This window comes from Watersipora subatra, chromosome 9 (assembly GCF_963576615.1).
Source record: "Watersipora subatra chromosome 9, tzWatSuba1.1, whole genome shotgun sequence".
Lineage (NCBI taxonomy): Eukaryota > Metazoa > Bryozoa > Gymnolaemata > Cheilostomatida > Watersiporidae > Watersipora > Watersipora subatra.
The window spans coordinates 56,761,681-56,789,505 of record NC_088716.1 but is presented as its reverse complement, the minus strand read 5'-3'; the positions used below and the strand labels follow the sequence as shown (position 1 = coordinate 56,789,505).

At 36.1% G+C, this 27,825-nt stretch overlaps 1 protein-coding gene across 2 annotated transcripts in view; it reads right to left on the bottom strand.

Moving 5' to 3' along the window:
- Positions 1 to 15,811: 15,811 nt before the first annotated feature.
- Positions 15,812 to 27,825, bottom strand: part of LOC137404229 (neurocan core protein-like) — a 25,394-nt gene continuing 13,380 nt past the window's right edge. For both annotated transcript variants that reach the window (XM_068090393.1, XM_068090392.1), the window contains 7 exons: positions 25,874 to 25,993; positions 23,466 to 23,594; positions 20,891 to 21,055; positions 20,667 to 20,726; positions 19,100 to 19,181; positions 17,277 to 17,473; positions 15,812 to 16,634 (listed from right to left, as the gene is read on the bottom strand). In XM_068090393.1, coding sequence (XP_067946494.1) covers positions 16,342 to 16,634; positions 17,277 to 17,473; positions 19,100 to 19,181; positions 20,667 to 20,726; positions 20,891 to 21,055; positions 23,466 to 23,594; positions 25,874 to 25,993 — 1,046 coding nt within the window. In that variant the 3' untranslated portion in view covers positions 15,812 to 16,341. The remainder of the gene's footprint in view (positions 16,635 to 17,276; positions 17,474 to 19,099; positions 19,182 to 20,666; positions 20,727 to 20,890; positions 21,056 to 23,465; positions 23,595 to 25,873; positions 25,994 to 27,825) is intronic.

Sequence of the window (27,825 nt, the reverse complement as noted above, 5' to 3'; positions counted from 1 at the left end):
AAACAATGCCCTAGTCTGGTGAAATGAGCACGTTTTTCTCGTGAAATGCGCACTGCTAAATAGTTCTACTATCTGTCACACGGCTTTATTGGCGCATCGTTGGCCGGTTTTAATTATGATTAAAAAAAGCTTTTCAAGTGTTTTATTGCGATTTTAGGCCAAATTAATCTGTCTATTTGTGTATAATCCAATCAGATGGGTAAGGTTTAGGATATTGTCTACAAATAATAAAGACTTGGTAACATATTTAAATAGGTTTATATGTGTTTTGTATCGTTATTATACTTAATTACTCCATTGAAAAATGGTTAAATTTGTTGATGAGATTTTGGTATAAGGGTTTGCGACGGTGATGATGAATAATTTTCGTGAGTTGTGTGCACATATGCATTTATCATAAATCTCCTAAACAATCGCTTCGCTCGTGTTTGGTCATGGGATAAATATATATATATTTACATATATATAAATATATATATTTATATATATGTCTACATATATATATATATATAAAATATATATATATTTTTTTTTCCTATATATATATAAGAAAAAGAAAAGGTAGAGAAATATCTCCCTCTTGGAGAAGAGATTGAAAAATGCTGGAATGTAAGAACAACTGTAATCCCAGTAGTCATTGGGGCACTGGGCGCAATAACACCGGTGCATAAAATGTGGCTTGCCCAAATACCAACAATCAACTCAGGTGAGTTGCAAAAAAGTGCGCTATTGGGAACAGCTAAGATCTTGAGGCGAGTGCTCAAACTCCCAGGTCTCTGGTAGGAGACCTGAGTTAGAGCAGAATTTACCACCCATACGGGGTATCCGGGGTGAGGAAACAATTTTATATATATGTATATATATATATGTATATATATGTATATATAATAGATAAGTGGTCAGGCCTACTGCTAACAGCACTCTACGCTCTAAAAAGTGCGGAGTGTTATAACTAACTAGAGTGTGGAATAGGTTAATTTTACTTATCTTTATTCCAGATTGATGTTTTATTCTGGGTCACGACAGGTCTGTTTCGTGCTGGTGCACTCTTCAGGTGACTTGTGTTGAAATTTCAACACAAGTCACCTGAAGAGTGCACCAGCACGAAACAGACCTGTCGTGACCCAGAATAAAACATCAATCTGGAATAAAGATAAGTAAAATTAACCTATTCCACACTCTAGTTAGTTATATGTATATATATGTATATATATATATATATATATGTATGTATAAATATATATATATGCATATATATATACATATATATATGTATATATATAAATATGTATTTATATATGTATATATACATATATATATATATATATATATATATATATATATATATATAGATGATGATAATGTTATCCAGATAAGAGCAGTGAAGCTATAAGTATACATAGCTTGTGAGACAATCATCAGCTTACCAAAGTGCTCTCCAGGCACGAGTGCATTGTCCGAGTCATGGTAGAGAACATACTCAGTGCCTGTGAGGTCATAGATTGTGATTGTATATGTAACATTAGTTCCTTGGTCTATTGAGATGTAGAGGGTCGACTGATTGTCCAAGGCTGTGATGAAGTAGTCCTTGTCGAGAGCCAATCCTTGAATCTTATCTTGTATGGATATTGTCGTCTGATAAACCAAACAAGATGTTTGCTAGGTGTCGGATGTTTGAAAAGACATTTTATATTACGGTTGAAGCCAAAAATTATGTAAAAATTTTGGATGAATAGTACAAAAGTTTTCATTACTTCATCAGACACATTTTTCCATGCATTACAGAATAATTCCTTACAATAAAACAATAATAACAGGAAGTCAGCAGTTCACTAACCCAATTCATCTGGTCGCTGACTTCATTCATTGCATAGACAGTGACATTGTAGACTCCAGCTCGGGAGAAGGTATGACTAAAATCTTGACTTTTGGTTTTCAGACGGTATGTACCATCATCCCATTTGAGAGTGTATCTCGGTAGCTCGCCCTCATGGGGAGGGATTATAAATGGGTGTGACAAGTTTGTCATACCTGTTGGGTACATCAAGTTAGATAGTAGTGAAATGATAACCTTGATTATTGTGAAAAAAGATAAGTACACAAATAAAATTACTGGTACAACCAAATTCATAAATGCATAAATTCATAGATTCATACATTCACTTAATGTAGATTCAGCTGTAGAAACTAAACATAGAAATATAACCAAGGTGCATTAAAGGAAGTCTGAATTAAGAAATGCCACATCTTACCTTTCATCATAGAGCCATAACAAGTATCATCTACAACAAGAGGTACAGTCAATAAAATATGGTAAAGGCTGTACTAGTGTACTGTAAGTTCAGATAGCAGTTGGGAGCTAAAAAAGCATTTGGTAGTACAATTTGATTTAATTTTTTCTATGCATGAAGTTCAACAAAACTTTTAAATTTAGATGTTACCGTAATGATTCTCAAGGCCATTCTATTACTTACATCAAAGTTGTAGACTTATGAACAAGGCATAAGCATCAAATATAGGATGTTTGTTTTATAAACTTTAAATATTAAAAGAGTTGTCAGCTCATGATACTCTGAAGCCTAAATGTCTTACCAGAATATCCACTGATCAAGTAGACGCCGGAGATTCCGATTTGCACGTCTATATGGGTGTAGTTGAAGAGCTCGATTCCGACGTGCTCGGTTGAAGTTAGAGTCGCTGTCACATTCACCTCATCAATCTCATCTGCAAGCAAAATGTTCATAGATTAGGAACTAGGTTGTTCACGTATGTTACTGAAGAGAGAGTAAAGTGAGCAGGGAGTAAACAAAAGGAAGGAATACGGGTGAACAGCGCAAACCAAGGTGAAAGGATCAGAATAACAGGAAACAGGAAGTCAAGAAGTAGAGAAGAAAAGAACAGTAACGATCACATGCGAGTATTAAAAGTTACCCAGACAGAGAAGGAAAGAACAGTAATGATCACATGCGAGTATTAAAAGTTAATAACACTTAATGTACATGTTTTATAAGTGTACACAATATAATAACTATCGTAACACTTAATGTACATGATTTATAAATGTACACAATATAATAACTATCGTAACACTTAATGTACATGTTTTATAAATGTGCACAATGTAATAATTATCATAACACCTATTGTATAGTGAATGCGTACTTACATGCAAAAGTTTTCTTCACAATCACGTCTACAGGTCGAGATATGTAAGCCTCAAGAAGAAAGTCAGTGGTGAACTCGCTAGTCAGTGAAGCGAAAGCAAGTTTGTATGGGTCAGCAGGGACACCCCTGTATCCTCTTGTGCCAAGCTGTCTGTTGATATAGCTGATGGCGCCGGACGCCGAATCTTGCACTACTCCAATCATGTCCCCTACAGCATTTGAGTTTTTGATAACTCAAGAAATGTTGTGCATTTCTACCTCCATAAAAATTTACTTTTTTTGCCACATTACAATCTTCTAACCAGTGTTCATATTCGAAAAGATCACACGAAACAAGATGGAGCACCTGGTCAACAGATCAAACCAACAAGTTGGAGCACCTGCTCGACAGATCAAACTAAGAAGATGAAGCACCTGCCCAACTGATCAAACAAACAAGATTGAGCCCTTCTCAACAGATCAAACCAGCAAGATGGAGCACCTGTTCAGCAATCAAATAAACAAGATGGAGCAAATGATCAACTGATCAATTCAGCAAGATAAGTACCTGCTCACGTAAGTAGAAATCATTAATTGAGACCAAATTTCTTAACATAAAACCTGTTTAGACTATCCTACAAAAACTCTTAGGATCAGAAACAAAGACTATAGAGAGAACATTTGCCTATCATTCTAAGAGCATACCAAATAGGAGAATAATTCATCCACTTCACCATCTAACCATCGATGCCAGACATCCCCATACAAAAACTTTGTTTCCCAATAAGTGGATCGATTAGCATTGTACATATTTTATGGAAGACTAGATATACATAATTGAGGTCCTGTACAAATATTGACCCCAATCATAAGTTATTAGTAATCAATATAGGAGGTCAAAGAGAGTGTCACATCAGCTGATGGTGCAATATTAGCCTAAAGGTAAAGAAGAGATAATGGAAGTATATAAGACAAGAAATATGGAATTGAGTAGTGTTGCTAACCAGCCTTATACAAAAGTCATATTACCTGGTAAAATTTCAAACCATTCATAGTCGGCGTGAGATTGCCAGCCCGTCTGCACAATGTGTGGTAGGAACTCATGCACCATTTCAAAGTAGTCGCCTCCAATCTCTGAAGAACAAGTCAGAACAGACATTATACTGCTGCCGCAAAAACCTCTCAAACCATTTAAACAAAATAAGATAATGGAACTGTTGTAGTGTGTACTTAGTGATATGGCTAGCAAAGGCTAGTAGGCTCTTTACCGCATGTTATTAAGATAGCAGTAATCAAATAATAACTCCCACAAAGAATATTGTTAAAGTAAGAAAATTTAGCAAAGAAATATTAATATTAAGCAAGAGTTTATCAGTTTACTTGCACCTTAGCCATAACTCCTAACCTGCCCAGAGCCGATTGTTGTACTGGCCAACCCCTCCATTGTCGACACACCTTCGGCTAGAGAAGCTCCAAACGTGTGTTGATGCGCACATAGTAGATCGTGTGCCCAAGTTACCATCACAAGTATGGTTAACATTGACACACGAGTCAGTATGGTAACAGTAGGTGTTAGTGGTCTCCATGTCACAGCTAGGTCGAAAGATCTGTAACAAGCACATTTCTATGCTTTCATCTTGCACCCACAGGTTATGCATTTTTAAACCCAGAATTATTAGAAGTAGAATATGAAATTCAAAGTAATATTTTGTATTACTGAGCTGCCAAGTAACTGGCTTGCAGTATAAAATAAAAAACAGAGCAAGCTAAAAAAATATAAATAAAATAACAAAATGTTCATACGAAATCTGACTCCTAATAATATTTAATGTGATATTATTAGGATATGTGATAATGAATCCAAGGCCAATAGGAGAGCGAATTTCTGGCCAAGCTTGGTTTTCATCCGCTAGCAATCAGCGGCTCACATTGTTGTAATAAATGTATTGCAGGAACGCAACCAGATGGATATACACTCTCTAGAGTTGTCTATCCATGTTGATATGCTCTAAGAGATACATAAGAAGTCCTTTAACATCAAGTGCACCTTTTTACGGATATCATTGGCAAAGCCTGGCTTTTAAAACTCATCCAAAAACTGACCACATTCGCATGGCATAGTCCAACAGCTAATAGCAATGTCGCTATTTACATTCTTTTTCTCTGACCTTCACGTGTTTTTGTTTTATTTAGAGTGTTTAATTATACCGATATAAATGGTTAAAAGATCTAAAATCTTCCTAATACTGTGTGATCAACCCCTCGAAGATGGAAACCTTGAAGATCAAACCTTAAGGATCGAGCATGATATCAGCTTAGCCAGCTGCGAACAGAGGTTGTGAATGTTTTTCAAGAAAAAATCACAAAACTGTCGCTCAAACAACAGTTGTGTGATTTTCGCATGACATGTCTGAGTCCAGTGGCAAAGGAACCTCGAGGAATGGAGAATGCCAAGTTGCAGAGAGTAATTTAAGGTTGAATATCATTCCTGTCACCATCAGTGTCTATTTTAAGAATTGAACCTTGCCCTGTTGTTTGTTTCTGTAGTTCTGGACCAGTAGGTCACAGCTGCTACTAATGCTAGCACAGGTCTAATTAATAATATATTACATATTTGCTCACTCAATCTTCGTCCATGTTAGAAACAAAGAAACAAGAACAAACACCACTATATGTCAACTTCCTAACATTTTCTCACCTGAATGGCAACAGCAGTGTGGAAGTCTCCAGCATGAAATTTGAAACCGAGTAGTTTGCCGCGATGCTTGAAGACCGAGTTGGGCAGGAAATAAAGATCATGGGCAACGATTTCCGTAGCTGTGGGTAGTCCGTAGTCATTTACAGAACCCGCTGTCTCTGTTATGGCATCTATAATCATAACCAAGAGTACGCGGAGAGATATCTGAGGAATATTAGGAGGTGTTGTTGGTGTAGGAGGCCTTCATTAATTAAATGCTTCATTATTAATTAAATTTTAATTAATTCAATAATCATTTACCTCCGAGACTCATCGTCCTCTGGGTTCCGTCTCCAAAGTCAAGACGAAGTGTCATTTTGTTGCCAGTGGCAGAAGCGGTGCACTCTATTTCATGAGTGGCGGCAGCGTACTGAGGGCATTTTACCATCACGTCCCTCATCTTCATTTTAGTCTAAAGAGAAGACACATACAGTACAAGAGACACTGTAGACGGATAGTTCTGCAGTATTAGATAACAATATTAACACGTACAACTAGATGTACATACATGTGTCTTAGCCAAGAAATTTCTATTATTAGCTAATACCACATAAACACAATAAAGCAAGCTGGTAAGCGTAACCAAGATTCTATGTATAAATTAAAGTCAATAGGGTTTGCATCAGTAGCACACTGAACAACATAGACATCATAGCTCCTATAAACTTTATATCGAGAAAAGTGTACATCAGTAGATAGTTTTACATATTTGTCTCAAGCCAAACCACAAGAAGTGCTTGTGGCACACACACACACACACACACACAATTCATATGCAAATACAAACTTGAGACCAAATCAGGGTTGAATCTTTTAGCTACATTTTTGAAAAAACAAAGTAATTCTATGCCGCTTTCGGAAAAGTTATCTTCAAAGCAAAATAATAAAGTGTAAAAATGGATGCTCTACAAAAAGATTTAAGCACACCTGTACGAGAGTGGTAGAATGCAGAGACACCGAGTCAGCATCGGTGATAGTGTACCAGAGTTCATACTGATGGCTCGACTTGAATAGGGTAAAGCTCAGGGCCCCAGTCTCACTAACGTAGTGAATACCTTGGTCTACGGGTCGCCCACTACCTGTAACATAAGATTCACTAAGTCTACAGGAATCATTGTGTTTAAGCTATCTAGCAACCATTTTGGTTTCTTAAAAAACTGACAAAAAACAAATTGTTGGCAAAAAGCGCCAAACATATTTAGAAAATGTCTCAGAACAGTATCTTTGATTAGATTCTGTCAAAACTTGCGCACTGCTTTTAATCGGTGCCATAAAAATTAGTCTATGGAAGACCAGTAACTATCCTTTTTGTATTAGATTATGACTATTTCATTGCTAAATTTAAGTGAAAGGGGTAAATTTATTGCTGCTCATTAAACAAATGCATAGAAGTCACTAATCATGTTAAATAAACTAACATCCTAATTTATAAATACAATTGGACAATTTTCCTCCAAAAAACGCAGCAAAATGCAATCCATAATTAGCCAATAAGTTGCAGATAATCTTTGCTATAATAAGAGCCATTTGCATTCGTCTATTTAAAGCCATGCTGCCGTAAGATGGTTGGTTGGGAAAAAAGATTATCTCATATGGAATCAAACCTGGATCTTTCAATTAGTGGTCAAGCTCATTACCATCTGTGCCACTCAACCACCTTTGCAGAACTAAGAATAATTGTACACATACTTGTTACACATGACAATCGCTCATGGCACATGAGAGTGTCAGCATACAAGTAGATATAAAGATTGAAAAAGCTGCATCAACCAATCATAACCTTCAACATATCCTACTACCCATATCCTACATCCATAATTTTTCAATGCGCTTCAACAGTCAATACAAACAGCCAATACAAACAGCCAATACAAACAGCCAATACAAACAGCCAATACAACACCAAATCGAACTTACCGTCAGAAATCTCCAATAGATGTGATGGAGTCTCGAGGGTGTCAAAGTCTCCCTCTGCTGTCGCGGTATGCGTGTACCAACTGTTCATTTCTGGAAAAAATTGAAAAAGTTTATTATACTCAAACTAATTAGGGTGACAACTCCCAAACAGTCTCTTTGCAGTGTAAGCTCTAGTCATTAAATTGAAGTGTTCAAATTTACCGAGAGGATCATTTCCATTGGTTAGGCCGTCTGTGATAGCGATTTGACTCGGTATTCGTTCATCGCTGACCTCTGCCTTGTACACATTCATGTAGGCATCGCTTCCACACAGTTGGCCACCATTCCCTGCATAGAATATTTGCATGTTTTTACAAAAATATGCCCAATACCGTATAAAAAGCTTTAACCATTCTATCTTGTATGATACACATTTCTGTATCATAAAGTTGCGTTTAATGTGGCAAGGAATGTTATATAGCAACGAAGAACGTATGACAATATTCACTAAAATTTATGAACAACACATTGAGACATCTCTCAAGGTCAAGGCAACTTACATCATAATAATATGATAGCTGTTTTATAGTCTTTATCTAATATCATATAAATGTAGATATAACGTTATGCTTTTAGCAGACAGTATTATATATAATTCATATATAATACTAGTGGGCTCACCTTCAACTAGCTGCAGTGCTACTGCGCATGTGGGCCTCATCATGCCTTAACAAGCAGAAACTAAGCTTTCATTTATTTTGCTTAATTTTATACTTTTACTAGTTGATAAAATCACATACACATACATACACATATATGCAGCACTTATGTGCTGTAAAGTGCTATATAAAAATCATCATACGGTCATTGGGATTCTTGAGCAAAAATAGGTAATTTTAATCCTAAAAATTAAAGCATATTCATAGGCAGACAATCTAGGAAGCTTCATTCGTTTCAGTCAACCCTTCTTTTAATAAGTAGACCTTAAATAAAGTAGACTTGACTCCTTAACTGCGCAATTTGTTGCTGATTGTGCTGATGAAATTAATCTATGCCAAAAACTTTTGCTGACGTACACTCAGTAATTTTCCAGTAAAACTAGCGTTTCTGTCATAGCTTTAATCTAAAGTTTTTTGAGAATCAGCTGAAAATTTTGCACAAAAACAAAACGCTATCATTTTTCCAGTTTGACCAAAATGCAGACCCCAATTCTCTAATATAAAAATACAGTTATCAAAAATATTTGAGGCCCAATGTTGAAGAATTTCACAGAAATACATTTAGGTTGATGGTTACAATTTTTCTTTTCATCCATCCTAAACCGAAAATAGACAAAACTCGAATCCACGATATTATACAGTGAATTCTGAGTTAAAAAATCTAACTGGCCCCCCTTTGTTGGCAAAATGATAACCTAATATCCTAAATTCATTGCAGCGACATTTTGGGTTGCTCTGTTTTTTGTCAAGGTACTAAGGCAAGCCATCAAGGCTTTCCGGCAGAGTGAACGATATACGCAGGCTGTTATAAAGGCTTACCGTAGCGATTGAGTTAACAGTTAACCGTAGCGAATGAGTTAACAGTTAACCGTAGCGAATGAGTTAACAGTAGCCAAATAGCGAAAGACTGATAACCTAGCTTATGTTCCTTCGATATTGGCCATATTACACTGTTTTGAAACTTTGAAACAACAATTTGTCTCTGAAACTAAAGTGTATGCAACAAACAGTCTAGCTAATTAGTGTTTTAGGACAAAACTATAAAAAGTTTCTCTTCTAACGTAATCATTACTGTTAATTTGTAATGAACAAAGAAGAAGGTTATGCAAAGAAACCTGTCCCCTTACCATTACAGGGGTTCGTGCAAAGTGCATCACTTTCAGCTGTTGTGTGAATCTCCTCAAAACAGCTGCACAAACTGCCTAGCCATAATGCAGCGTACCTAAAATCACAGGTACGTACTGTATCTTCCAGTCATGCTTTGCATGTAAGCAACACCGTCAAAGCCAGTAGTTTATATGCTATCTGTGGTATTAAAACCTTTTCACCAAGTTCAAGGCCAACACTTAACAATTATTGTTGGCTAATCCTATGACTGAGTTAATTATGTGCTTCGATGCAGGCACATGTATACACAAGTAACTCTAGCATGCAAGTAACTGGTAAATGGTCATTAAAGATTAATTTTCAAAAATTTTCAGTAGATTTTATCAGAGAGTATCGGTATTTTTTTATCATTTATGATTGTTTTTAATGCTTGAGGTGATCTGACTGCCAGAATTTTTAAGCTTGTTTTAAGGATGTTTCAAGATTAAAATCGACAAAACTTGTCAAACCACAGTTAAAATGCTCTAAAGAAAATTAAGTGCAAAATGACATCACTAATTGCTATAGTTGATATCGGCTATTGCGCTCAATTTGCAGCGTATTTGCTGCAACTTCTGCAAAAATTCCTAGTTTCTGATAAATTGTAATAAAATTTTGTCATGCTCGTCATTAAAGAGATCTGCTAATGTTGACACATACTGGTCGACTAGACATAATCTATTGATTCTCCTTACTTTTGGTGATTGCAGTCCGTACGACACTGTTCAACAGTAACAGTTGACATCTTCTGCGGTGGCTGGTAGTAGAATGAGTGGTTAGTCGGAAATTTATGACAACCATCACTGACTATAAAAAAATTAAATACATTATTTCCAAATCTTATGTATCTTACAAAAGAAACATAAAATTCTCGCATAGCATAGCATTTCAACATAGCATTTTGCAAGAGATCTGTAAGATTTTCATGCATATTTAATTGTGCTGTACCAAAGCTTTCTCAAGAAAAACGGTGAAAAATCCAGTAAACACATTTTGGAACACAAAATAGTTAATGGCTTATCAGCGCTATATAAAGATGATTTACCAAAAGATGCACTCATCAATTGTATTTTTAATTCATTCAATCTTTTTTCAAAAAAAGGTAATATTCACACCTAAACTAAAAAGTTTCATGCCTTCCTTGCATAAATTTTGTTTTTGCATTTATGACACCGCATGGCAGTACCTTTTTATTTATAGGTTTTTTGTGTCACCATATGTAAAACAAATTTTTTCTGAAAAAAATGATTGTGAACTGCATCCTGATAGACACTTACATACGCTGACATCATAGGAGTGTGCAACTTCCACTGTTACCACCTACAACCAATTATAAACAATACAACAGCTGTTTATATCCACTAGATAGCTACTTGAAGGTTTCCATCAATATTATATTATCTTTTAAGAGAAGTAGATCTGAGTGCAATACGTATTTTATAGAAGCAATGCCTTAAACGGATAAAAGATAAACGGTAACAAAATTGGAGCCGGTAACGATATTAGAAACGTTACAGCTATGAAGTGAAAAATACGATGAGTGTAAAATACCCAAAAACAAAGCTAATAAAGAAATATTTAACATTATCTATCGAATGTTTTACAAATGTACTAAAAATATAAATGTACTCACCAACAGGAAGAAAACCAAAGCAATTGCTGAATGTGAAAAGCTCTTTTGTCTGTTGCACGTTTCCATTGTCCAATATTCTAACAGATAATTGTGTTATCTCTTATGCTATAGATAAATAGTATGTTATAATTTAGGTAAATTAAAATGTAAGATATTTTGACAGTACAGAGAGGTTTCTCAATGACGAAAACACAAGCATACCGGGATGTTAAAAAATAAAATGCATATGTAGATTTTATGCGTCTGTACTATCTAAATTTGTAGAAAGCATGGCTAACATCAGCGTATCGCAAAAGTGTGCAGCAGCAATACTTGCAAGAAAATGTACAACAACGGTGCATATACAAAACTGTAAAAGAAGATTGTAACTTTTACTGGCTTATCACTCTGGTTACTTTGATTGTTAATTTTAAAGTTTCCTGCATCTCACTTTGCACACACACTATTTCTAACAAGTCACATTATAGTAGATCATACATAACTGACCACAAAATTTTTATTCCACAAGATAAAGTTTTTATTAAATAAAAGTTTTTTGTGGCAGACGCTAAAAAGTGTAACAATTACATAATTATCAAAACTGATTTCTATTATGTGGCAATATAATGCTATAACATATGTAATAATATGCAATATTATATATGTATCTATAATGTTATAACTATATAAAATAAATGCTGATGACAGAGATAAGCATTTTAAATATTGATTTTTATCTAGTTAAAGGGCTCATGAAAAGGTGTAGAGGTAAAAAATTTTGCAAACCACCACATACAAACCTGCAAGGGCTACTAGAATTTTTAGGACAAAAAGTCATAAATAGTGATTCCATACTAGTATCAAAGAATATCAAGAACTAACAGAAAATATTTTATCGGCCCAATTTTAGATGAAGTCTGGTCTTTTAGAGAACCTTGATAACAGGTTTAAAGAAGGTCATTGTTAATTTTCTTAACTCTGCAACATCGATTATGATTAGTGGGCAGCTTATCCCAGAGACCGCCAAATATTTTGGTTCATTCAGAGAATTTTCAAAAGATCAATTTGTGACAGAAAAAGGGTAGGTAAAAATGAATGTACATGTGGATTATTGATTACCCATTCGCTGACATGTACAATTTAATGAAAATACAAGGTTTAAATAAGAAAAAAAGGAATATTTGTGTATTACTCACTTTTGAATTCTTTTTGAGTAGCATTACTATAAAAGGAATTATAAAAATTACAGCATTTCTTCTTTTTCATAGCAATAAAAATTTCACTTCATATAAATTCAAAACTTAAAAAGAAAATGATTTAAAAGCTATCTTCATGTGACTCATATTAAAGCTCTCATAGTTTTGTCTTCATAGCATCAATGTCCTGATCTATTACATTACAGCTTGAGCCAACAATTTCACCAATGTTTAATACTGTTGGATTTTTTAACACTTACCTCGGAAAACCTTGCAAGTAAAATGTGTCTACAAGTTTATGTAACTCGTCATTACGTGTCACTCATTCTTAAGCCTTCCAGCAATATGATGTTAACAGCCACAACCCGTTGCCAAAGGAGGAGAGAGTGAATCAATACATCTTACGTTAATTCTCTTTTGTTGAAAATACAAAAGGAACCTACTGTAAATGCCTTGATTTGACAAACGTATGCAGAATATTCCCAATACGCGTACAAACATTCAGCGTATCAGATGTTATACGGTTAGGCTCATCAATATCACTACTATATGGAATAAACAAATATTCGGTCAGCTCTTAAGACAATGCCAATTAATGTTAAAAATCAATTAATAGCTCGGTCTTTTATTTGCAACTGGATCAATTACACAGGCACGCACTGACACCTGTAGATGGCTGCCATCTCTAGATGGCCTCCTTCATTTATCACAAGAACCGAGTGTCATTTTAGGGAAGACAGAATATATTACGCCAGGTCAATTAGAGTATCATATGACATCAGCAAACAATAAGGTCATAAGCAAATAGTTTTTTCAAATATTCAAGATATGCTTATATAATCAAGAGTAGAACATAACCAAGTCGGACGCCATGCTTTCTTTGGATGATCAAAGGCTTCATCAATCTAGTGAAAGTCTTGTATTGCTCAAAGCAATCTGACCGTTGTCAGAGAGATTCATCGAGGTATGATTCCATCTGATAAAAATAGTCAAGTCATTCTTTTGACCGAAGGCAATTTGTTTCCGTGGAAGATGCCAACTCTCCATTTTGTCCAATTAACTCAGGAGTGCCCCAAGGGTCAGTTATGGGACCCCTTCTTTTTTTATTGTACGTTAATGACTTGCCAGACCTTATGGTGTCAAAATGCCGACTGTTTGCTGACGATACTCTTTTATTTAATTCCCGCGTCAACAAAGCGGTATTGCAACAAGACCTTAGGGTACTCCAAAAGTATTCTAATGAGTGGCAATTGACTTTTAATGTTTCTAAATGTGCTGTTCTTTCAGTTGGAGAGTCGAATTCAAAAGCAAGTTATTTTTTATGTGACCAACGTTTAGACAATGTTGATTCACATCCATATCTTGGCATTGAGTTGCAAAATAACCTGAAATGGGAAATTCACTATGTAAAAATAATAAGCAAAGCTAATAGAACATTACATACGCTAAGGAGAGTTTTAAAGCAAGCTGACACAAAAACTCGGCAGATTGTTTATTTTTCTTTGGTGAGGCCACTTTTAGAGTACGGTTGCACGGTATGGGACCCGTTTATGAAAAAAGATATCAAAAGATTTGAGAAAATACAGAACACCGCTTCAAGGTTCATTTTTAAACTAAAGGGGCAAGTCAGTTTTACAGAAATAAGAGCAAATACAGGGATCGAGAGTTTAGCTAAACGGCGAAAAGATATTAGGTGTGCATTTTATTTAAAAGCAGTGGAAAAGATCTTTACGGTCCCTGATTTTAAAAATACTATTAAGCACCACAACACTCGACAGAAAGCAGGTCTGTTTGTGCCAACAATCCGGACAAATGCGTTTTTTAATTCTTTTTGGCCGAGAACAACTCGAGACCTGAGAGGTTTTTAGTAAAGAATTTTTGTAATAAAAGAGTTCCCACGCCTTTCCTTCGTTCTAGAAGGGTGAAGTGGGAAAATTTTAGATTAGATTAGTTTTGAGTTGTGAACACTTTGGGATCGGTCTGTTGTAAACGTTGGATCCATTCGTTGATAATTACAGACACTATTAATTGCTGGCACATAAAGAGTTGCTAAAAATTGTTTTAGAAAGCCGTTATTTAAAATGAATATCTATTTTATTTGGATTCATTTATGTTGCAAATGTTAGAACGATAAATCTGACCGGCTTACTCTGATTCACCAAATATACCGAAGAATCTACAGCACACCAGAGGAATCAGTCATATTGTGCTTAGTGAACTAGTTTTTTGGCATGTTAGCTTTTAGAAAGTTTTCAATCGCTAGAGTTAAATTTGTTTTAATATTTTTATTACCTATATATCACCTACCTTAATTGGTCTAGATCATTTCATTATAAAAATGCTTTCGCCTTCGCTCGACTTCGTTGTTTGTTCTGCCTTTATCACTGCCAGAAATGCCAACGCAACGAAGTGGTCAGCAAACCATTCATACCGAAAAACATCAATAATTATTATCAGTTGAACATGGTCATGTAATTCATTAGGCCTACCTCTAATCCAATTTCTGTACAGCTTTCTATTAAATCATTGATTACATAAGTGAAATTTTATGTCCATTGAAGTTGTTTAACAGAATTGTTTAACTTAGCGGGTTATTCTCTTTTATATTTTTGACTAAATACGTAATTCCATCATTAGCCAGTTTTAAATGAACGTTTTATGCTTTGAAATGTTGGCAGGTGCATTCAAATGACAAGCTCAATGCTAAAATAGAATCGAAGGTGTAGCGCAATCTCTGGTCTAGTACATTCCTCTAGCTTTTCTTTACTAGCCTATCATTTTTTATTGCTGCCACATTCTAAAAACTACTAGCTTAGGTGACACTCAATGCTAGAACGGACAAAAGAATTTTTGTAACAAAAGAGTTCCCACACCTTTCCTTCTTTCTAGAAGGGTGTAGTGAGAAAATTTTAGATTAGATTAGACGGTGAGCCAACTTACTCCTTGCTAATGGTTATGGTTGCTCTCATATTCACATGAGCAACCTGAATGACAGCTGGTTCAGAAAATTGTGAATTGTCTTCTTTATCATAATGATTATTTAGAAGATACTTTTATGGCAATTTAATCTGTAGAAACTTGAGGACTGAGGTTAAGTTGGTGCACACTTTAATCAGTTTCAAACTGTGTTTAATCTTTTTCCTTTCACTAAAATATCCCCAATATTCATTTGTTAAAGGTGTAAGACAACACATGACTAAACTAACAAATGACATGAATGACTGATTTTCCATTTATTCTACAGTGAAATATACAATCTACACCCTTACTGATGTAGTAAGATCAGGCATAGTTAATACGTAATAAGATAGAGGATAGTTGATGCGATTGAAGGAAGAGACTAACATACTAGCAAAGTTAGATGGTATGATAGCTGGTATATTTGCTTCCATAAAGTATGACTGCTACATGAAAAGCAGAAGCAATTCTAGTTCGGTTTACTAAGAAACTAATTCAAGAAGTGCATAGACATGCATAAAATGTACACGAGCAAAAATCATAATCAAATGCTTGAACTTTAAAGAGACTCACAAGAACTGGAAGTCATCAAAGACTGAGTTGTACAGCCTGTTTGGCGAGTAAAATAAAAATTTAACTGTAAAAATGGAAGATCTGCATACATAATCACACGATAGAAATATCATGTAAAAGCTTTCGTAGGTTTCATTAGCAGCTGTCTAACTATATGGATATCTACAATACATACTGAAGGCCTTTGATTAATGAAACAAGCCTGTGTAGTCTATTAAAAAAGCAAATATGATAAGAAACAAAATGAACATAATTGTATTTATATAAGATGAGCAATTGACAGCAGGCTTATGGAGCACCAGGCAAACAGTTTTGCACAATATAACGCCTCACTGCCATTTATATCGAACAAGTAGCTCTCCTACTTATAAGTGACATCCTTGGATGGGTTGCTAGAGGGTTTGTTCATATTATCTAAATTCGAAGTTACTGCGCTATTCTCTTCATTGGAATCCAAGCTATATGATATAGATACCTTCTCGGCATCAACCAAGGTGTCTGCAGGTTTCAACGAGCCATCCGCCTCCTCCAGCAAAGTTTTACTCTCTGCAGGTGTGTTGATACGCTTGACAGTCGACCTGCCTGTATGTACATCCACAACAAGACCGCTCGTCGCGGCAGCAGCAATACTGCTAGCTGTTGGTAATGTTGAACCTGCAAAAGCAAAAAACCATTTTGAAAGGCGCAGAAACAGAGACACGATTGTAGTGAAGAACAACAACCAGTAGAGATAAACACTAACTTGCTTTGAAGACGAATTTACACCAGGTTTTGGTAGATTTCATCAGAAATTTCAGTATTTCTCTATCGTTTGCGATTGTTTTTGATGGTTGAGGTGAGCTGATTGCCAAGACGTTTCAAGATTAAAATCAACAAAACTTGATCGCGGCTAACACGCTCGAAATAAAAATATGTCCAAATTGATGTCACTAGTTGATATTGGATATTTTATTCAAGTTGCAGCGTTACGTGTCTCTATTCTGTGAGTCTTTTTGAGGCTATAGACATCATAATCGCACTTTCGTTTAATCGGAGCATTTTAACTGCGATGAAATTTTGGCGTTTTTAATCTTAAAACATCCTGGTTTTAAGATCACCTCAAACATCAAAAACAATCGCAAATGATAGAAAAATGTCGATACTTTCTGATGAAATCTACTAGAAATTAGTGTGAGTTCATCTTTAATGCAAAGGTCGTCTTTTGACTGGCAGCCTGGTAAGACTGCTGACACAGAATGAGTCTTACTAGCACTGTTACTACTACTGTAACAGTTACCATCACTCTCAATAGGATACCTTTGACGTTGAGCTCATCACCCTTAGCAGCCTCAGCTCCATGCACAAGCTTTTCATTCAGATCATTTTCTTCGGGCTCGTGTGTCTCAGTAAGAAGACGTGGCTCCACAACAGATTGCCTGACTGTGGAGGGGGGACGACTATAGTATCTCACCGATCTCCGTTGGCTCTTTCTTTTGTGATACCGTTTGTACCGACTGTAAGAACGCAACCATGAGCAATATTTGCTGTTTATACTATAAATACAAATCTATATATATAAATCTCAATGCTTGTCCATCTGTCTGTCCAGCTATAGCAATAAAGTTTAAGAATGAGACAACTGCTGCAAACTGGATTCGAACTCACAACCTCCAGTTCTACAAACAGCCATTTATCCAGTACACTACACTGACCAAATGCTATACCATAGATTAAATTGGGCAAATACTTAGAACACATGCCAATCCTTTATGGCTCCACGTTAAAAACTAGCTAGCATTATACGTGAAACCATACCGAAAAAAAATTCCTGAAGCCATACCAGAAGAGAAACGCATGCCATACGCAAACAATAGCCGACAAGATTATTGCCATCAGTAGACCATAAATCTGCAGTAGGCACTGCAGCCGGTATAGTATGAATTACACAGAGATAGACAGAGTAAATAGAAACAGCACAGTATGCAGAAATAAACAAACACCTTCATTTAAAAGTAAGAATAAAAAAAGTTGATTAAAAGGAAATTTTCTGTACAAATCCTTTTTTTTACCCGAGCAATGCCGGACATCCAGCTAGAATTTTCATAAACCAACCTTTTTCCTACATACAATTGGTAAAATAGCTTTGAGTGGCTCCACAATATTGTTTGAATGTTTAACTCTTTAAATTCTACCCTTGTATATACAGGCAGGTCCCCTGATCCTAGACCATATTAACAATTGTCCATCGACTGGAAAAGCACTTGAAATATCCCAACTTCTTTTGAACTGAACACCATTTTGAATTCTTTTTTACAAAGTTTTTGAAATTATTTTAAATCAATCTCTAAACTTGTAGAAAACAATGAAAGAAACAGACATAAATAGAGTGAATAGTTCTTAGTTTATACTTTCTCAAAGTTTTAAAGGTAACTGAAAAAAACAGCATTATGACTGTACACCAAGTCTGATAGTGCGTGTATGTTTGTTGTGAATACAAAGTTTTTTTAATAGTTTTTATGAAAAGAACAATAACTAGTTTTATCGCCTTTTCTGATGATTAAGAAGCTTTCTAACTTTATCTATTTTAGATCTTTTATTACCAAGGAGTTGAGCCCGTGTGTCATTAGAAACTAATATCCTGTCGGTAGCCATCTTTTCTTCCCAGTCAGTTTGAAATGTCCTCAATATTCCGACGATATCTCAAGAATTAGTAGTCAAATTAACTTGAAACACCAAAAACATATTACCCGCAAAGAGGCTACGATGTTGTAACCCTACCTAAACCAGAAGTAGGGAAATGAAAAAAAACAAAACTAGGGAGCCGCGTTTTTTAGGGCATAGTATCCGATGAGAAAATCACATCCCGAGGGCTGATCTCAGATTCAGGCTTCAAACTGTTAACACTGCTTGTTAACGGTGTTAACGCTGCTTGTTAACGGTGTTAACACTGCTTGTTAACAGTGTTAACGCTGCTTGTTAACCCTGCTTGTTAACAGTGTTAACACTGCTTGTTAACACAGCTTGTTAACAGTGTTAACAATGCTTGTTAACAGTGTTAACACTGCTTGTTAACAGTGTTAACACTGCTTGTTAACAGTGTTGACACTGTTTGTTGGAAGGCCAAGTCTCCAGATACTTACCTTCTACACTTGATGATGGCGCAGCTAATAATAAGAAGCAATAAGATGGCTCCGATACCAGCGCATACAATGATGACTATCACTGCAACAAACAATCGGAGGGTCTCAGTCACACGCTACGGAGTGACAAAACAGAAATGGGAATAAAAGTTGTTGCAAGCTTAACGGAGAGATGATCGGTATATGGAGAAGAATGAATAAATACTAAGTTCACATTAATCTAATATCCTTTTGTTTTATTAGAGTTGGAACCTGGTAGCTTTACTGGGTAGTCAGAGATCTTTGCTTTAATAGCCAACAACTCTGCAGTATAACTTAGAGATTTCGCTGAGTGTCTTTTATTTCATTAAATTTTTTTCATTTCGTCGCGGTTCTGTTAGTTCCGCCAGGTCTAAACTCTCTATTAGTTTACTGAAGGTATAAATTCTACAGCTTCAAATGTAAATCTCTCCTCAGACTGCTAAACCATACAATTCGAATTCATTTCATTGCTACAAATTAATAGACAGGCCTGATCAAAAGCGCAGCCGATTGACTTGATGAGTTCCATTGTGTTTTATGCCATAATGAGGGTCAGGGAAAATATCATTAGAGCATTTCCAAAACTGGAAAAGCATTTCTGTGAGAAGAACAGTTTTCAAATTGATGTGTTGAATATTTAAAAAGATCTGCATACAAATTTTAATAAGAAGCAAAACTTTGACCTGAAATAACAACTAAAAAGAAATCTGTTTTGGCCTTCCTTGGCTCGATTTCACTAAATAACTTGTTTGAGAGAAGACGGCTACGTCTTACCACAAGCTAGCAAACGATTAATGTTAAGGAGTTATTTAGAAATTCATTAGCAATATTTCATTAGCTACACAGCTGGCTTTGACACTGCATGCTATACACATGCATGGCATGGACACTGCATGCTATACTCACGCATGGCATTGACACCACATGCTATACACATGCATGGCATTGACACTGCATGCTATACACACGCATGACATTGACACCGCATGCTATACACACGCATGGCATTGACACCACATGCTATACACACGCATGGCATTGACACCACATGCTATACAAACTCATAACATTGACACTGCATGCTATACATTTGATTTTACTGCTAGGCTAGCATATTCAAAATATTCAATTTTTATAATCATGTGAAGGATAATATTTTTAAGCGTTTATGTATAAACATGTACTTCATGTTAGAAATCTGTAAATTGTGAACTAATAAAAAGTTACCGATTACAAATTTACGATTATAAAATCTGCAGCTGTGCTAAGTACATGTCAAATCTAGACAGAATTTACACTGAAAATGATAAAAGAAACATGAGTATGCATAAACTGTTGCATCGCTTTTATTTGATAAAAACTAAAAAAATTCTAATGAACTATTGGTAAAAAAGTGAAAGCTCACTGTAGCCTACTGTTACTGTTGAATGTACTTATAGAGTAAACTGTGACTTCAAGATTTACAAAGTTACAAGAAAGAATTTGTTTTACTAGACGGGTGCCATTATGGCTAAAATGAACAAAAACAGTTTTCAATGAATCTTACGTGTTGTAGTGTTTATTGCGCCTCCATTTATCACTTCATCAACAGCGCAGTCATCTATTTCTGCAATAAGCAAAGATTGCGAGGTAAGTCTATGCCAGCTAGCAAAGAGCATGGAATATGAACTCAATGTAAGAGGGAACAACTTCAAAAATGTCAAAATTGTGAACTAGTCGAAAAGCTGACAAGACAAGTAGAAAAGCTTATGTACAAGAGTACGCATGTACCGTATTGACAAATAGAGGGCAGCGGAGGTCCCAATCCTAATGCAGTGCATTGAAGTGTTGCCCATGTCCAGAGATGCTGTTCTTTTAGGTAGACACAGTTTTGAGAGAAAGCTATGATGCTGTCGGGCTCTCCATCAGCCCAATTACTAAACTCTAATGGACTTCCTACAACATACATGTACATCATCAGCTGAAATCCCTCCTAGTGGCACAACAGCCATGAGATGACAACTTCTACTTGGCCATAGTGAAGAAGCAAATGTGTATTTCTCTGTCACTATGGGCATATTGGTGAGAGAGCTTGCAGAATTAGTGTACTCAAAATTAACTTTAGCCAGTCTGATTTTTTAAATGAATCCATGCATCCAAACATAACAGAAATTATACAAATGGTTCTGAAAAACAGATCCTGTATCAATGTGAAGAAAACGAAGTTCAAAACCTATGTCAAATAGGGAAGCCCCAAAAAATTAAATGCATTGGGCGTGCATCATGGATGACCAATCAGGACAGCGGGAATGAGTCGGCCAATCAGAACAGCACATTTTAACTATCCTAGAACAACGGGATTACATCACCTACATGTAGCGATGCGATTACACAGCCTACACGGCCAGATAATTCAACACTCACTTTTTGGCTCTAATCATTGATTGCAGTTAATCCTAACAACATGTTGACGACTCACTGTTTACATGAGCAGATAATGGGCTGAGTGATCAGATGTTTGTGTATACATGTATTGGAAAGTGCAGATGAAGGATTAAAGTTCACTCAAAGTTGCTAGGGTCACAACTGCAATATTCAAATGCCTTTTCGGTATTTGCAAATCTTATTCATTAGTTAACTTGTTAAACGTTTAAAAGACCATCTAGAATGCAGGTGTCAGAAAACTCCAATACCTCAAAAATCAGCACAAAAGTTGTACTGACCAATTGGAGCGACAGAATCACTTACAAGACCTAATCACTGCACAACTTGAAGTATGACGAGTCCATTGCTTCTATTTATTACCATTACGCCCAGCGATCAGTTACAAAAAAACATATATAAGGACCAGGTTCACTAGAGAGAAAACAGATGAGGGTTTGACTAGTAATCGGCCTCACTCAACCTGTGATGACCTTTGACGTTCAGTTGTCACGCTATTCAGCATTATGGACTGAGAGTGCTAACATTACATTTGGTTGTTTTGTTAACCTACCTTCGATTCACAAGAAAAAAACTATGGGAGGACAACTACTCAACACCATTCACAATCTCTGTATTATTGACACCAAATTTATCTCTATTACCAGCAAATGTTGTTATTCGACTCATACTACCCGTCATTATTACTTAATTTCATGTTATATCGAATATGTTTACTTGTTTTTTAAGAAACTATATGGCTATATATAGCTCTATATGACTTCATGGAAGAGAGGCAGTAAAATTAATAGGGCAAACGCAAACACCAAAATCGGAGTCTTTCCTTACAGACCTAGCCGCAGATTTCTTTAAATATAATTTGAGCAGTCCTAGGTCTATACAGGGATATGGTGCTTTTGAATTGCCTATGCATACCCTAAAGTGCATGAGAAGTAATGTTTATTATTGAATGATGATACATGATGACCCGCTGTTGGAGATACACACACGCCGCTTTCAATTATTTGTGGCTGTCGCAGTAATTACTCATGTGATTGATAGAGGACCTGTGTTATGAATCAAAAGAAGACATTTTGACATTTATTGAGCGCCTGTTATGTGGATAGCAGTCAGTTGTCATACCCTACTAATATAATAGTTACAAAGATCTCGAGCAAAGGTCTTGTAGGGTGTATTGAGACGCATACGCCTAGTCACTGCCAAGACATCTTCTACAAATCATTTATCGTTTATCGAAAACTCTACAGGATGAAATTATTCGATGGATTTAATAATTCGCGTAGAGTCAATTCCACGAATTATTAAAATCCGCAAATAGTTTTTTTAACGCAGGGAGCATAACTACTACAACCTCAAATTAAAAACCAGCCGCTAAGCGGAGTTAGTAAACGTAGATGAGTTCGAAACTGTTAAAACCATCGCCGGGGCTTTGAGTTAAGGCCATTGCCAATGCATCACACTTCTTTACAAAATTATTTAAGGTTGTCGCAAGTTATTCGGAATTCGGCACGGCATGGTCATCGCAAAAATATCTCCTGCAGCTCTTTAAGTTGAAAAAATTCATAACTTACCCCAAGTTGTTGGTTGACCAAAGGCTTCCAAATCGATGAATATTCATGAAAACCTCTGGATGCAACCAGAAATTTATAGATTAGCATGATCAACATAAATTTCCCTGCTAAGTAGAAACCTAAACACATGGTATAAGCATGTGAAGGTTTTACTCTATTGCTAGCTGCATTCAGGGATTAATTTATTCGCGAATGTGTTCATCCGCAAATAAATTAGTCCGCGAGTATGCATGAAAAGACATTTTTCGCGAAATTTAACTCCGCGAATAATTTCATCCCGTATGCGAAGACAATCCTAAAGCACTCATAACTGCAAAGGATGTTCTGACATGAGACAACTTTAACAGACCTACCATCTGTCCAGAAGAATTCATCTTCCTCGGTTTCTCTAAATGCCCCAATCCAGACGCCCAGCTCACTGGAGAAATACTTTCGTGACCTATCCCGGAGGAAGCTGTCAACTTCTTTTGTGTCAATTTTTGCTGCAAATTTAATCCTCAAAGGTTACAGTTTTGTTAAGTAACAAATTAAGTTGTTAAGTAACAAATTAAGTTGTTAAGTAACAAATTAAGTTGTTAAGTAACAAATTAAGTTGTTAAGTAACAAATTAAGTTGATAAGTAACAAATTAAGTTGTTAAGTAACAAGCTGGTGCAAAGTATGAGCACTGATGACACATAGCTCATGAGGGGTGCCATATAAAGTTCCCTGAGGTGGCATTGTATAGAATATACCGGAATGTGTGCAAAGTCCAAGAGATGAAAATGGTTGATGACTGGTTGTCCTTTTTATATGAACAGATTAAACAACTCTATGTACGAGTAAATAATGATTAGACTACAAAATGTCGTATCAGGACCAAAACCAGGTGAACAATACACTTTATTCGAGAAGTTCAAACGGTTTATTAGAATTTCATCTACCAATATAATGGTAGCCATGTTTGATACAACGAGCTCTATGATTTCATCTCTTATATCTATAGCAGGGGTGTTAATTGACTATGACAAGAAAAATCAGCCCATCTTAGTAGACAATGAGCTACTTTAAGTATACCTTCAAATTCTTTACGCGTACCCTATAAGGGTGCATGCGACGAAATATCGAAAAGCATATTTCTAAACACAGAGTTAACCTTTACACGTTACTTTCAGTAATACAGTAGACGCTTCTAAAAATATACCTACTATAATGTATACACCCATAACGTAAAGGGTTCATGCGAAGTTTTGGCTTCGTACTACATAAAAATTCCATATAACGTAGTGTCATGTCAGTGAAAATTCACAAATACTATTTGAATAATGGTAATCTAGTAGTTAGCCTTAAAAATATCGCTTTTTCTCTTGCCACACCTGGGCAAAAAAACGACGCCTGGGTTTATCTCTATTATATAAGCTAGTACCCTGGCAGTCTAGTTCACCATGAGAGACCATTAAGCATGTCGATAGATCACACAGAATAAGTGGCCGCGCAATTATTTACAAATACTTAGAGGCGATCGATTGGTGGAGATGTTAGAGTGTCGATATACCAAACTGAATGTCACGAGTTGTCTCATTGAAACGAATATTTTATCCTAGCCTCTAACTCTGGTGATGGATAGATGGACGGACAAACACCGCAGCTATGATAGCAAAAATATATTTTTGTTTTGCCTTATTTTAGATGTATAAAATGTTTTTATTATTTCTCTTCTGAAGAATAGGCATTGCTGTTTAGAAAAAAAATGGTGAAAACTCAATGTAAAGTGACATGAAAAGTATTCGCTCTCCTTAACTTATTGTAATTTTACCGTAATCATGGACCATGAACCACGCGAAAGTAATAAGAAAAATGAGAAAAGTTGTTGATACAAACCAATAATACTACAATTACTGTAGTTATTAAATTAAAACACCAAGTCTAGTTTTGTTTTCCATTTTGAAGGGCTAAAGGGGCTGAGTTTAGGAAGATCTTAGAACGGATTAGGCAATTTACACGTATTTTACTGTTTAAATCGTTAAATACCTGTAACATAAACATTTCAAGAATGGCTTATTTACGTTGTAGGAGCTGTATATGGCCGAATGGTAATTATGCTATCAATGACTTTCAAACAAATCCAACATCACATTTTCAGCATAGACTGAACGCTTTTATTGTGAGGCAAGAATTTGATTATTGCAGCATAAAACCATTAAAAGGTGTACTTATAAGGAACTTGAGCTGATGCTTTCACAGAAAGATCCTCGTCAATGCATATTCTTATACATTTATAGAACCGGTTAGAGCGTACCCTCATGTACTCAATCTATGTGAAAACTACCATAATTCTCCTAAAACTGCGCACGCACGAGATCCCAAAATAGGTTAACCCCAGTTGCAACCCAACCTCGGTGATAAAAATGGCAATAAAATAATAATGAAGTTTTGAAGCAGGAACGCTCTGATAATAAAGGGAGATGAAAAAATAACCACTAGTAGGTTGATCTTAACTATAATGAGAGCCATGTCTGTCTGAAGGCACAACTAGAAGTGGTGAAAAAAGATGGCATCATTCTAGAGTCGAACTCGTGACATTTGGCTTGTAGCGCGATGCAAGTAACATCTGCACCATACGGCCACACTGGACATTGCCAAATAATTGTGCACATAGTATATATAATATACAATAAAATACAATTATAATTAATTTTGAATTTGCTTTTTCTTTTCAGATATAGCTTACAGAGTTGAATTGTCAGTTACAAAGATCAGCGGAATAGATGTTATGCTATTACCTAGGTGGCCTCCATTCGTGGCACATATATTATTATCCCAGTATGTTTTAGAATTCAGGAACTCATAACATCTACATTGGAATTCTTCCACCTCACCTTGCAGCTGCTGTGGACACAATTCTGTAAAGTAACCATAAAAGTAACCACACAGAGAAAGTAATTTGGCACACATAATGGTGCATGGCATGCGCCAGCATTGCACTAGATGAATGTTGAAAGGCATCATTCAATCACATATCCTGTCCAGCCGGACGCTGAAACACCAACTATGAGTCAGAAAGATAATAAGCTAGCATAATGAACTTTGTGGCTTCATTACATTATTCTAATATTATAAGTTTATAACTGATGCTTAGAAGCATACACCCTGCGCTGAGCGGGGCGTATGCTTCTAGCATAAGAAGAACATAAGCTGAACATGAAAAACCCTTCCTATGGTAACTCCGTTGCAGTGGTAATACACATGCATCCAAATAGATACAAACCAAACAACCACACAAATGGCATCATTAATGCTGCAGGTAATTAATTAAATGCTTTCATTGTCAGACGTACTGGATTCTGGAGTTGGTTTGTCACATATATAGTTAAATGTATTCATATAAAATCGATCTGGTCAATATAAGAAATGAAACAAAGGCAGTAAACTACCTGCTACAATGCTGTGGCTAACTTCAGCCAACAGCCTGCTCGAGTAATCTTAATACAGTATCATCATGAAGCCTTATCTGATCTTCATGCCATGCTAATTGGAGCACAACTAGTAGGTAACTAGTTCAGTACCAATCAGTACAGTGAACTTCATGGTTCTTACTAGTTCTAGGTTAATGGATCTTACTTGGTCTAGCCAGACATACGTGAGAGAGTGACTTGTTCAACCACCGAATATTGGGTAGCAAAACTAAATGATTTGAGGATAGCGCCACAGGAAGTGATGGATTTATAACCGCATAGCTGTGGAACTCGAAATTGTAGACTATGGCAGAACTTTTATCCGCAAAGAAAATTTGATGCGAAACTCAAGTCTATATAGCAACTCTGAAGAAGTGCTTAGCTTTGTAAAATGCAACTGAACAATGGCAAACATGATTAACAGGAACTTGCATCATTCAATGCCCTTACAGTTACCTCACGCTAAGGGGGATAACTCCAAATAAATACAAGACGATCAAAGGTTCATGAAGGTTGCATACATACTTGCGGCGTTATTATTTTATGAATTTAAAAAGTAGCAGAAACAAGTGAGAAATTAAGAGAATTGCAGTGCGGGATAAGGGGATAGAGAATTGCAATGTGGGATAAGGGGATAGAGAGTTGCAGTGTGGGATAAGGGGATAGAGAGTTGCAATGTGGGATAAGGGGATAGAGAATTGCAGTGCGGGATAAGGGGATAGAGAGTTGCAGTGTGGGATAAGGGGATAGAGAATTGCAATGTGGGATAAGGGGATAGAGAATTGCAGTGCGGGATAAGGGGATAGAGAGTTGCAGTGTGGGATAAGGGGATAGAGAATTGCAGTGGGGGATAAGGGGATAGAGAATTGCAGTGCGGGATAAGGGGATAGAGAGTTGCAGTGTGGGATAAGGGGATAGAGAATTGCAGTGGGGGATAAGGGGATAGAGAATTGCAGTGTGGGATAAGGGGATAGAGAATTGCAATGTGGGATAAGGGGATAGAGAATTGCAGTGCGGGATAAGGGGATAGAGAATTGCAATGTGGGATAAGGGGATAGAGAGTTGCAGTGTGGGATAAGGGGATAGAGAGTTGCAATGTGGGATAAGGGGATAGAGAATTGCAGTGCGGGATAAGGGGATAGAGAGTTGCAGTGTGGGATAAGGGGATAGAGAATTGCAATGTGGGATAAGGGGATAGAGAATTGCAGTGCGGGATAAGGGGATAGAGAGTTGCAGTGTGGGATAAGGGGATAGAGAATTGCAGTGGGGGATAAGGGGAT